Source organism: Saccopteryx leptura, chromosome 5, assembly GCF_036850995.1.
Source record: "Saccopteryx leptura isolate mSacLep1 chromosome 5, mSacLep1_pri_phased_curated, whole genome shotgun sequence".
NCBI classification, from domain to species: domain Eukaryota; kingdom Metazoa; phylum Chordata; class Mammalia; order Chiroptera; family Emballonuridae; genus Saccopteryx; species Saccopteryx leptura.
In genome coordinates, this window is record NC_089507.1 from 1,181,099 (window position 1) to 1,193,555 (window position 12,457).

General features: G+C 44.6%; 1 protein-coding gene across 5 annotated transcripts in view; it reads right to left on the reverse strand.

Annotated features, from left to right (window-relative positions):
- Positions 1-12,457, reverse strand: part of POLN (DNA polymerase nu) — a 140,880-nt gene that overhangs the window by 111,710 nt on the left and 16,713 nt on the right. For all 5 annotated transcript variants that reach the window (XM_066384780.1, XM_066384777.1, XM_066384778.1 and 2 more), the window contains exons 3-5: positions 9,726-10,223; positions 8,988-9,184; positions 4,465-4,577 (exon numbers count right to left, since the gene is read on the reverse strand). In XM_066384780.1, coding sequence (XP_066240877.1) covers positions 4,465-4,577; positions 8,988-9,184; positions 9,726-10,223 — 808 coding nt within the window. The remainder of the gene's footprint in view (positions 1-4,464; positions 4,578-8,987; positions 9,185-9,725; positions 10,224-12,457) is intronic.

Here is a 12,457-nt window from a genome sequence, read left to right on the forward strand (position 1 = left end):
GATTGCTTTACAAGTTCTTTTAACATTTTGAATTGTGCTATATAAAAATATGGGTTTTGCCTTTAAACAAAACTGTAGTCTTAGATCACATCACACTAAATATATCTTCCAGCAACCTTTTATTTTGTGACAGAAACAGAGAGAGGGACAGATAGAAACAGACAGACAGGAAAGGAGAGAGATGAGAAGCATCAATTTCTCATTGCAGCTTCTTAGTTGTTCATCGATTGCTCTCTCAGATGTGCCTTGATGGGGGAGGTACGGGGCTACAGCAGAGCGAGTGACCCCTTGCTCAAGCCAGTGACCTTTGGGCTCAAGCTAGCTACCATAGGGTCATGTCTATGATCCCATGCTCAAGCCAGTGACCCCATGCTGACCCTGGTGAGCTTGGGGTTTCAAACCTGAGTCCTCTGCCTCCCAGTCCGACGCTCTATCCAATATGTCACTCTCTGGTCAGGCTCTTCTTGCATCCTTCAGTGTTTGTTTTTCAACCACCGGTCTGCTGGAAATTTCATGCTGGTCCATGAAAGAGTTAACCACCCTGATGTTGTATGAAGATTATGGACCCAATCAATGGTTATTGACTCTATAATCGTCATACAACATCAGGGTGGTTCACTCACAGACCAGCATGTAACTTCTGGCGGAAGGCCAGTCTGCAGACTGGCCGTTGGAAAACACTGGTCTAAGAGATTTCTATATCACGACTTTTTTGTTTGCTGTCTGGGAAGTCTCTTATGCTGGCAGATTTGGAACTCTGGATGACAAAGTAGGCAGTCATTCTGGCTGCCTGCCATCCAAGCCAACTAAGCGTGACTTTATATGACATTGTCTGGTAATGCTAACTGACCCAGCAGGGCTTTGTAAATTCTATTTGCCTTTCTAAAGGCCTAATGTTCCAAAATTAAGTGTTCTTATCACTATACATTTTTGAAAATGCTTGGGAAAAGTCTGACAGTGCTGGAATGGTCTGGGGCGGGTCTCTATAAATTCTTGTAACTAATAAATTGAAGCCTACCAGGACAAACTCCACACTGGGGAGAAAATGCCAGTAGTTGAAAAAAAATGCCAACAAACCAGATTTTAAATAAGGTAACAACATTTAAGAAGTAGGCCCTAGCCAGCTAGCTCGGCGGTAAAGTGTTGGCCCAGCATTTGGAAGTCCTGGGTTCGATTCCCTGTCAGGGCACACAGGAGAAGCGCCCATCTGCTTCTCTACCCTTCCCCCTCTCCTTTCTGTCTGTCTCTCTCTTCCCCTCCTGCAACCAAGGCTCCCACTGGAGCAGAGTTGGGCACTGAGGATGGCTTCATGGCCTCCACTTCAGGCACTAGAATGGCTCCAGTTGCAACAGAGCAATGGCCCAGATGGGCAGAGCACCTTCCCGCTGGTGGGCATGCCAGTTAGATCCTAGACAAAAGAATGTGGGAGTCTGTCTCTCTGCCTCCCCACTTCTCACTTCAGAAAAATACAAAAAAAAAATACCCCACACAAAAAAATTAAGAAGTAATAAATTCTATGAAAAATAAATTAGCATTACAAATATTTAAAAATTAGGTAACTTAGAAAGAAATTGAATAAAGCATAAAAGAATTCAGAAAAGGGCCTGACCAGGCGGTGGCACAGTGAATAGAATGTCGGAGTGGGATGCCAAAGACCCAGGTTTGAGACCCCGAGGTCGCCAGCTTGAGCTCAGGCTCATCTGGTTTGAGCAAAGGCTCACCAGCTTGGATCCAAGGTCGCTGGCTTGAGCAAGGGGTTATTCTGTCTGCTGAAGGCCCGTGGTTAAGGCACATATGAGAAAGCAATCAATGAACAACTAAGGTGTCGCAATGCGCAATGAAAAACTAATGATTGATGCTTCTCATCTCTCTGTTCCTGTCTGTCTGTCCCTGTCTGTCCCTCTCTCTGACTCTCTCTCTGTTAAGAAAAAAAAAAGAATTTAGGAAAGAGAAATAAAACAAAAAAAATTTTTTTTTTTTTGTATTTTTCTGAAGCTGGAAACGGGGAGAGACAGTCAGACAGACTCCCGCATGCGCCCGACCGGGATCCACCCGGCACGCTCACCAGGGGCAACGCTCTGCCCACCAGGGGGTGATGCTCTGCCCCTCCGGGGTGTCGCTCTGCCGTGACCAGAGCCACTCTAGCGCCTGGGGCAGAGGCCAAGGAGCCATCCCCAGCACCCGGGCCATCTTTGCTCCAATGGAGCCTCGCTGTAGGAGGGGAAGAGAGAGACAGAGAGGAAGGGGGGGGTGGAGAAGCAAATGGGCACTTCTCCTATGTGCCCTGGCCGGAAATCGAACCCGGGTCCCCCGCACGCCAGGCCGACGCTCTACCGCTGAGCCAACCGGCCAGGGCCAACAAAAAATTTTAGAAACAAAAATGTTCAGCCCTGGCCGGTTGGCTCAGTGGTAGAGCGTCGGCCTGGCAAACAGGAGTCCTGGGTTCGATTCCCGGCCAGGGCACACAGGAGAAGTGCCCATCTGCTTTTTCACCCTCCCCCTCTCCTTCCTCTCTGTCTCTCTCTTCCCCTCCCACAGCCAAGGCTCCATTGGAGCAAAGATGGCCTGGGCGCTGAGGATGACTCTGTGGCCTCTGCCTCAGGCGCTAGAATGGCTCTGATTGCAGAAGAACGACGCCCCAGATGGGCAGAGCATCGCCCCCTGGTGGGCATGCCAGGTGGATCCCGGTCAGGCGCATGTGGGAGTCTGTCTGCTTCCCCGTTTCCAACTTCATAAAAATACAAAAAAAATTAATGTCAGAAAAGATCAGAGCATCAGGTGTTTGATGGCTACAAAAAAAAAAATGTTCAGAAATAAAAACTGGCAATACACAAAAGCAGGTAAATGTAATAGATAATGCCCTAAGTAAAAAGGAAAATGGAAAAGAAGAATATTTTCTTAAATCAAAAAGAAATAAAGAGATTGAAAATAGATCCTAGATCAAGTGTTAAATATGAACGATAGACAAGAAAGGTTAGCATATGAAATAGAAGTTCAAACATCTCAAAAAAGATAATGAACCAACATGATGTAGCTAGAAGGACACATGACCATTTAGGGTTATAGAGTTAGGGTCAGGGTCAAAGTCAGGGTTACGAAGCAGCTTTGCCCTCTTTAAATCCAGCACGAATCTGATCCAGCCTCTGGATCGAGCTACCAAGTTACAGAAACTAGAGGAGAGAGAAGAGCATGGTAATTGGCAAGAAGAGGATGTAATTGCAAAGCCCAGACTGTGGGAAATCCTGCAGGACGGACAAGCTGGTTCCATCAACAGTGACAAAATAATTGCAAGGACATAATACAGAGGGAGAAAACACACAGGTTAGAAGAGACTTAAGAAATACATAATACCGCCTGACCAGGCAGTGGTGCAGTGGATAGAACGTCGGACTGGGATGCAGAGGACCCAGGTTTGAGACCCCAGGGTCGCCAGCTTGAGTGCGGGCTCATCTGGTTTGAGCAAAGCTCACCAGGATGGACCCAAGGTCGCTGGCTTGAGCAAGGGGTTACTCGGTCTGCTGAAGGCCCACAGTCAAGGCACATATGAGAAAGCAATCAATGAACAACTAAGGTGTTGCAACGAAAAACTTATGATTGATGCTTCTCATCTCTCTCCGTTCCTGTCTGTCTGTCTGTCCCTATCTATCCTTCTCTCTGACTCTCTGTCTCTGTAAAAATAAATGAAATACATAATACCTATCCCAGGTATGGCTCTCAATTCAAACTGTAAAAAACAAAGACAAACAAAAATATTTAAAGACAAATGCGAAGTATGAACACTGACTGGATATCTAATAATATTAACAGATTATTGTTCATTTGGGGGGAGATAATGATGACAGTGTCATCTTAAAATGAAATCTTCACCTGACTTGTGGTGGCGCAATGGATAAAGCATTAACTTGGAACGCGAGGTCACCAGTTCACAACCCTGGGCTTGCCTGGTCAAGACACAGATGGGAGTTGATGCTTCCTGCTCCTCCCCACTTCTCTATGTCTCTCTCCCCTCTCTCTAATAAAATGAATAAACTAAAAACATATATAAAAAAAAAAGAAAAACCTTCTAAAAAAATAAATCTTCCTATTTAAGTCATATGATTGAAATATTTACAGATTAATCATATGATGCTCTGAGATTTTCTGTGAAATAACCCAGGGGACAGGGCTTTGGAAATGTGGGGAGTTAGAGGAAAGGAGACTGGATGGACACAGTGAAAATTGCTGAAATTGGGTGATGTTGTTCTGTCATTTTCCAATACCCCCTCTGATGCTGGTTGTGTGTGGTTTCCACACCACATTTCTCCAGTTGTCTGTGGGTGCCAGTTCACTTCTGACACTGACTGCCTGGGGTTGGTTCAGACCCTGCACATTTCAGGGCTCAGCCCCACAAGACTTCCCGCTTCAGGACTAGTCCCAAGTCCTGGACTTCCCTTTTCTCTGCGCAGCCAATCAGCTGTAACTTACCATGCTTCCAACTGCCATCATCCCCCCAAAACTGCAGCACTGTTTTCACAAAATCCTTAGCATCAAAACAAATCACAGGACAGTTACATTTCAGTATCTGAGACAGCAGGTTCCTAGAAGATAGAAGAGAAATTCACTGATTGAGACTTTGAGAACTCTGACCTTGGAAACATATTAGCACTACTACTCCACTAACAGCTAGCTATCACTTACATAGTTCTCTGTGGTAGACATTCTTCTTCTAAGGGTTTTATAATACATGCATTAACTCAAAATTCCTGTGAGGCAGGTATGACTTGTATCTGCGTTTCACAGAGAATGAAGCTAAGATGTAGAGAAGCTAATTAACCCAAGGTCACACAGCGGTTCAGACAAAGCCCCATTACCTACAGACAAAGACCCAAGCTCATGAGCAGAGCATACATTATCTGGACTACTTATAGCCGGCCATCATGACTCTCCGGCCACCCACCAAACACTCTGCCCTCTGCTCACCCTGATTTCTCTTTCCTCCAATCACCGGATTCTGCTGTGTCCTCTCATCCTCGAGAGCCACTGCACATGCTGTGTTCCTGCCTAAAACCTTCCTCCCACCATTTCTGCAAACGGCTCAAGGGCTGTTCTCAGGACAGTCTGCCCAGACTGCCCAGGCAGGGCGCGGCCCTCTCCTGCGTTCCTTCTCCACTCCAGCCTACACCTCTGCAATTCACCTTGAAACATCACTCTCCCCCTCACATCACGAGCTCCTGAATAAGGGACTGCTGACAGTTCACAATGATCAAAGACTCTTCAAGTACAGACGGCACGCTACATGCTTCACAAGGATCGCCACATTGAAACCTCATCCCAGTCCAGCAGGCGGGCGCGAGGCCCGCTTTACAGACCAGGAAGCCAAGGCCCAGAGACGGGAAACAGCTCTGCCAGCACTAAGCACTGGGCAAGAAGCAAAGCGGAGGCCTGAGACCCAACCCAATCTTGCGGTGCTCAGGCCCACACTATGTACTCCCTTCACAGGACTGCATCCTGATAGGTAATGAGGGTCTTTTGAAACTAGGCTGAGGAAGAAGGAAACCAGGAACTCAGTTAGCTCTGCACAGGAACTTAACCTATAGTTACAGTGTGCTTGGCTGTGCTTGGCTTGCTTTCACAGACAGACATTTTTAAAAAGGCTTTTTATATTTTCTTTGCATTTCACCTTGGTTTCTCTTTAAGAGGGAGGTCGGGAGGGTAGGGAGGACACAGCGCCAACAGCACAGCTTCAGTCCGGCTCTGGGGGACTTGGGAGGGGTGCACAGGAGGAGAGAGGGGAGTGACTGTACCAGGGAGCAGAGCTGGTACAAGAGCTTCCTCTCACTCCCATGCTCCCGTACACTGGAAAGTCGGAAGTCCTTGGCAGGTCAGCTATGAACTACAATAGCTCCACTGAAAACAGATGCAGACTCGCTCATTTCTATCTTTTTTTTTTTTTTTTTTTTTTTTTGTATTTTTCTGAAGCTGGAAACGGGGAGAGACAGTCAGACAGACTCCCGCATGTACCGACCGGGATCCACCCGGCACACCCACCAGGGAACAATGCTCTGCCCCTCCGGGGCATCGATCTGTTGTGACCAGAGCCACTCTAGCGCCTGGGGCAGAGGCCAAGGAGCTGTCCCCAGCGCCCGGGCCATCTTTGCTCCAATGGAGCCTCGCTGCGGGAGGGGAAGAGAGAGACAGAGAGGAAGGAGAGGGGGAGGGGTGGAGAAGCAGATGGGCGCTTCTCCTGTGTGCCCTGGCCGGAAATCGAACCCGGGTCTTCTGCACGCCAGGCCGACGCTCTACCACTGAGCCAACCGGCCAGGGCCACTCATTTCTATCTTGATAAGACAAACCACTAAAAGAAGAACTTGTAAAGACAAAGTGGCTAAAACACCGTGTGTTTCATAAGTCAGTTATATAAGTCCATTCTGTCACATTTGCAAAACAAAAAGGCAGCCAGAGTGTGAAAAGACTAGATCTGAGTCTAAAAAAAATGGAAGCTTGAGTTGAAATCTCAAGACTGATTTATCACTGCTTCTCTGAGTCTGTTTCTTCGTCCTTAAAATGAAATTAATAAGCCTGACCACCTGACCTGCGGTGGTGCAGTGGATAAACATTGACCTGGAATGCTGAGGTCTCTGGTTTAAAACCCTGGGCTTGCCCTGTCAAGCCACATACCAAAAGCAACTACTACGAGTTGATGCTTCCCACTGCTCCCACTGCCTCTTTCTTTTTTTCTTATTTATTCATTTTAGAGGAGAGAGAGAGAGAGAGAGAAGGAGGAGGAGCAGGAAGCATCAACTCCCATTCATGCCTTGACTGGGCAAGCGCAGGGATTTGAACCGGCGACCTCAGCATTCCAGGTCAACGCTTTATCCACTGTGCCACCACAGGTCAGCCACTGCCTCTTTATCTTTCTCTCCTTTCTCTCTAAAATCAATAAATAAAATCTTTAAAAATAAAATAAAATAAAATGGAATTGATAAGCCCTAACACAGACAGTTAATGTTAAGATGAACAGAGCATGTATGTGAGAAGACCTTGCACAGGTGTTTAATAAATGTTACTAAATATATTTTATGCAAAAACTTATTTATTTAAATTCACTTTGAATCTCAAAGATGCTATTGTAGAATTGAAATTATTACTGCCAGTTGTATGGTACTTTAGGCAGTGTCTTCATATAATTGTCCTGGAACTTATAAAAATTAAACCTCAATACTCATTCATTGAATAATAACACAGGTTAAATATTTATTCAGCAATGCTCTGTGGCATTGTTCTTGGCTGTGGAGACACGAAAATGAACAAAACATGAAAATCTCTGCCTTCAGAGAGTTTTAGGGGTAAATGAAAACACAGTAAATGAAAACAACTAGGCAAGATACACAGAATGATGTTGGTGGTATTCTGGAGAGCTATGACGCAGGGAAGGGAGATAGAAATGTGTGTGGTGCTGAGAGGTGGGTCCTGCTTTAGACAGGGTGGCCCAGGGAAGACCTTGTGCTAGGGTAACACATAAGTAAAGACTTGAAGGACAAAGTGAACAAAAAGCCTAGTTGATGAGGAAAATTCTCTACAAAAAAGTTTAACCAACAAATGTGCTCATAAGTGTCAGAGTCCTATGTCTGTGGAGGCTCCCTCCAAGTCACACAGGCTGGGGTGAGTGCCTCGGACATTCCTGGAGAGAGCTTCACTATCAATAGGTTGGGACCCATGTAGCAATGACCCAAAACTCACCCAGAGCCCAGGAAGACCACGTGAGATGAAGGGCGAGGACCAGGCCCCACCTTCTCACCCTGAGCCTCCAGGAACTCCTGCTCTTCATGGCAGCAGCTTAGAGGAGCCCCGTGGGGAGCTAGCTGACCCTGAATGCAGAGGGCTAGGCACACAGCAAGTGGATGTCCTCACCCAAGGTGGCAGCCTCCGTCAGGTGGACACCACCACCAAAGAAACAGGGATGGGGGCACAGGCTCCAAACCACAAGACTTCTCAGGGTTGAGGAGGGGCAACAGAAGTGTCCTGTCTGTACTAAAATCCTAAGACGCTAGGAAGGCAGGTCCAAGTGAGACCTGTCTTATCTATTTTCACAGAAATAAGCTTTGAAATTAGCAGTACATTGGTGGTACTAAGGACAATTCACTGTTTAAAGGCACTGCTAACTCATTTTCTAATGCTGTGACTGAGTGACCAAGTCTGACGAGGACAATCATGTGGGACTCAGGCAGTGACAGTGGGTTTTCAGGCCTGGGGATGACACTTTCCTCACCAACTTCTTGTTGAGGTTTTGATTCAAATCCTGAGGCACGTTCCCACAGAAACTCTTCAGGGGCAAGAGGACCAGTGTTTAGAGCAGGGGTCCCCAAACTACAGCCCGCAGGCCACATGGGGCCGCCTGAAGCCATTTATCTGGCCCCCACCACACTTCCAGAAGGGGCACCTCTTTCATTGGAGGTCAGTGGGAGGAGCACAGGATGCAGATACGCCTGTGCAAAGCGTGGTGTCACTCACGTAGAGTACTACTTCCAGTGACGCGGGATGCACGCCTCACGGCTCCGGAATCACGTCATATCATTTGTTACGGTTGGCAGTGACAAATATGGAACTGGACATTGACCATCTCATTAGCCAAAAGCAGGTCCATAGTTCCCATTGAAATACTGGTCAGTTTGTTGATTTAAATTTACTTGTTCTTTATTTTAAATATTGTATTTGTTCCCATTTTGTTTTTTTACTTTAAAATAAGATATATGCACTGTGCATAGGGATTTGTCCATAGTTTTTTTTATAGTCCGGCCCTCCAACGGTCTGAGGGACAGTGAACTGGCCCCCTGTGTAAAAAGTTTGGGGATCCCTGGTTTAGAGGGTTCTGTCATTTAGACTATTTTATTTTCATGTGTGCATATAACACTAAAATTTAAATAATTAAAATTGAAGCTTGGGAAACTTTAAATCGGAAAAGCCAGGCATGTAAGTAGATATTAAGGTAATGAGTGGAAATTTCTTACCTGGCAAATTGATTATGTGCCTCTTGTTCTTGGCCCAAAGTAGGAGAGTACTCTGTTCTTATGTAGATACACAGATCACTGGGTGTGGAGCCTTTCTCCAGAACACAGCCTGAGGCCAAGGCGTCCAGAGGACCACTGCCTTCTTCCACATGGCTCTGTAGTAGTATCACAATTCCTTTTACAGAGGAAACTACCACCTGTGAAGACAAAATGAAATCAAGTTTCAATATTAAACATAGACGATACATTTAGTCAAGAAAGATGTGCCATGTTTTATATTTAAGAAGAGACAAAAGGCCTAACATTAAATTTGTCAATGAACATGTTACAAAATAAGATATACAAATGGCCAGTCAGCACATGAAAAGTTGCTCAACATCGTCATTTATCAGAGAAATGCAATTTAAAACCACAGTGAAACACCACATCACACCAGTTCAAATGGTTAAACTAAAAAAAGTCAGACAAGAATCAGCAAGGAGGTGGTGATTTTGGAACTCTCAGTATATTGCTGGCGAAATGAACAATGGTACCACCACTCTGGAAAACATTTTGCCACTTTCTTAAAAAACGGATTATGGACCAATCATTATCAATACCTTACCAATTGGGGGAGAAAGGAAGGCTTACAATCTTATTTCTAGCTCTCCCATCAAAATCGAATGCTAACAAATTTTGTTTCTTTTATGGTGCAAAAAAATCCCCCCAAAACAGAGAAACACCACACTATTTACTAACCTGGTCGGCTCTTAGCTGGGTTGAACCATCTTTATACAGCAGAGTTACCACCAGAGCTGCTGTCTGTTTGAGCATTTCAATCAGCTGTTTTTTCTCCAAATCATCCAAATACCCAATATCATAAAAATGGTTTCTGAATGCTCTTGAGTTCCCCGAACTTGGGGAGGCTTCCACTTCACCGGCATCTTCTTCTACTGCCATATGTTTACTTGTTTTCTCTGGTGAATTATGACATGTAATATGTTTTCTTTTAAGATTCATGCTTTCTTTATTTTCATTACTTATATATTTCTTTAGGAAATGTTCTCTTTTATGCTCCATTTTCTGTACAACTGAAGCCTCTGGTTTATTCTGTGGAATTAGACCCCTGGAAGACACCAGCGATCCGACGTTCTGTTTTCGGCCAGTGGACAGCTGACCTGTGAGTCTGATATTGGAGGACTGAGGAGAGAGCTGGACGGATGCACTTGATGTCTGGCTTGTGGAAGAATTAAGATCCTATAGAAACATGGAAAGTATTTTATTACCATATGGATTCACAAGACAAGAGTCTATAAACCAAACTAATTTCTGATAAAACTCATCTAAAGTGGGAAGACAGGTTCCATATTATCTAGGTCCAGCCTTCTAATGAAATGAAATATTTAGTGTCTTCTAGAGCAGTCACTTTTCCAACCCAGGCAGGAGCACGTATGTGAATCATGGGCTGGACCAGGCAGGAGTTCAGCAAGTCTGTAACCGCACCCGTGTGCTGGAATCGTGCAAGTAACGAGGGATGCCGGGGACGGGAGTAAGCTGCAGATGTAAGCTGCAGAAAACTGAAGGTTAATAACTTACAACTTCTAAGTAAAGGCCACTTATAGAGAAAATGAAATTGCCCCAACTATTGGATATGTCAATTTATCCACTAAAATTTTTTTAAAATACGGCTCATCTTCACTTCTCCGCGTTTTGGCTAAGATCAAATGTATGGCTCCGCAGCAATCCTCTTCTGGCTCAATCTAGCAACGTGCAACATTCATGTGTAGAATCACAGACTAACCGAGTGGGAGAAAAGTCATGTCTATCCATTTCATTATAGGACTCCTTTACCTCAAAATGCGATTTTTAATGTTCATTTTTCAGATGTTAATATACGCTGTGTGAACAACGGTATACTAACAGTACTTTTAAATAACTTTAAAAGAAAATGTTTTAACACTTGGTCATAGAATCACAGAAAATTTCAATTTATACTCATTTTTATTGCAGAAAAATATTAACATGGTTTTCAAGAAAAAAATTTCCAAGCATAAAATTATATTAAAAATTCTGTGGAGGTGTATACAAGAAAAAGCGTTCATGGAGGGGAAAAAAAGTATAAAAATTCAGACTGTTGAAGAATATCTTGCTGAAGTATTTTTTAAAGGAATGATTATGGATATCAAGTTACCAGAGTACAGTGTACAGTGTGTATTTAGATTTTAGTGGCTATATTCTAGATCAGGGGTCCCCAAACTTTTTACACAGGGGGCCAGTTCACTATCCCTCAGACTGTTGGAGGGCTGGACTATAAAAAAAACTATGAACAAGTCCCTATGCACACTGCACATATTTTAAAATAAAAAAAACAAAATGGGAACAAATACAATATTTAAAATAAAGAACAAGTAAATTTAAATCAACAAACTGACCAATATTTCAATGGGAACTATGCTCCTCTCACTGACCACCAATGAAAGAGGTCCCCTTCCGGAAGTACAGCGGGGCCGGGTAAATGGTCTCAGGGGGCCGCATGTGGCCTGCGGGCCGTAGTTTGGGGACCCCTGTTCTAGATAATGATATAATGGTTTTTAAAATGTCAACAGTATCGCCTGACCAGGCAGTGGCGCAGTGGATAGAGCATCGGACTGGGATGCAGAAGACCCAGGTTCGAGACCCTAAGGTCGCCAGCTTGAGAGCGGGCTCATCTGGTTTGAGCAAAAGCTCACCAGCTTGAGCCCAAGGTCGCTGGCTCAAGCAAGGGGTTACTTGGTCTGCTGAAGGCCCGCAGTCAAGGCACATATGAGAAAGCAGTCAATGGACAACTAAGGTGTTGCAATGCGCAATGAAAAACTAATGATTGATGCTTCTCATCTATTCGTTCCTGTCTGTCCCTGTCTATCCCTCTCTCTGACTCTCTCTCTCTGTCTCTGTAAAAAAATAAAAATTAAAAAATTAAAATGTCAATAGTATCAACACCAGAAATCATGTCCTATGAAACTTAAAATCTGTGATGAACCTTGTGAATGTCAACTTAAAAATTCTTTTGAGAGAAAGAAAGCAAACAAGATTTGAAGACCTCTGCCTCAGGAATCCAGGCAGCACAGCTTGAATACCATGGAAAGAGAGCATTTCCATTCACTTACTAAGGACTGCATAGTTCTTTTTCTGCCAACGATGCCTCTCCCTCCACTGCGGGGGTAAATTATCATCCTAGCAACCCAGGGACAGGTCCTATTTTTCGACAGGGGGTTTATATTAGATTAAGGTGGACTGGGATTTGAACACTGGTGGTTTGCTTCCCAGTGCATATCCTTAACCACTACGCTGCCTCCACCACTCACTGTTTCATGTACAGGCCTTCGGTGATATGATCTCTCCCGTCTCTCCCTTCAAGCCAAAACCATGTAACTCACCTGCTGTGAATGTGATACCCTTTCCTCTTGAACTTCTCTTTATTTCCACTACCCTCAAAGTTCCAAGCTCTCTTC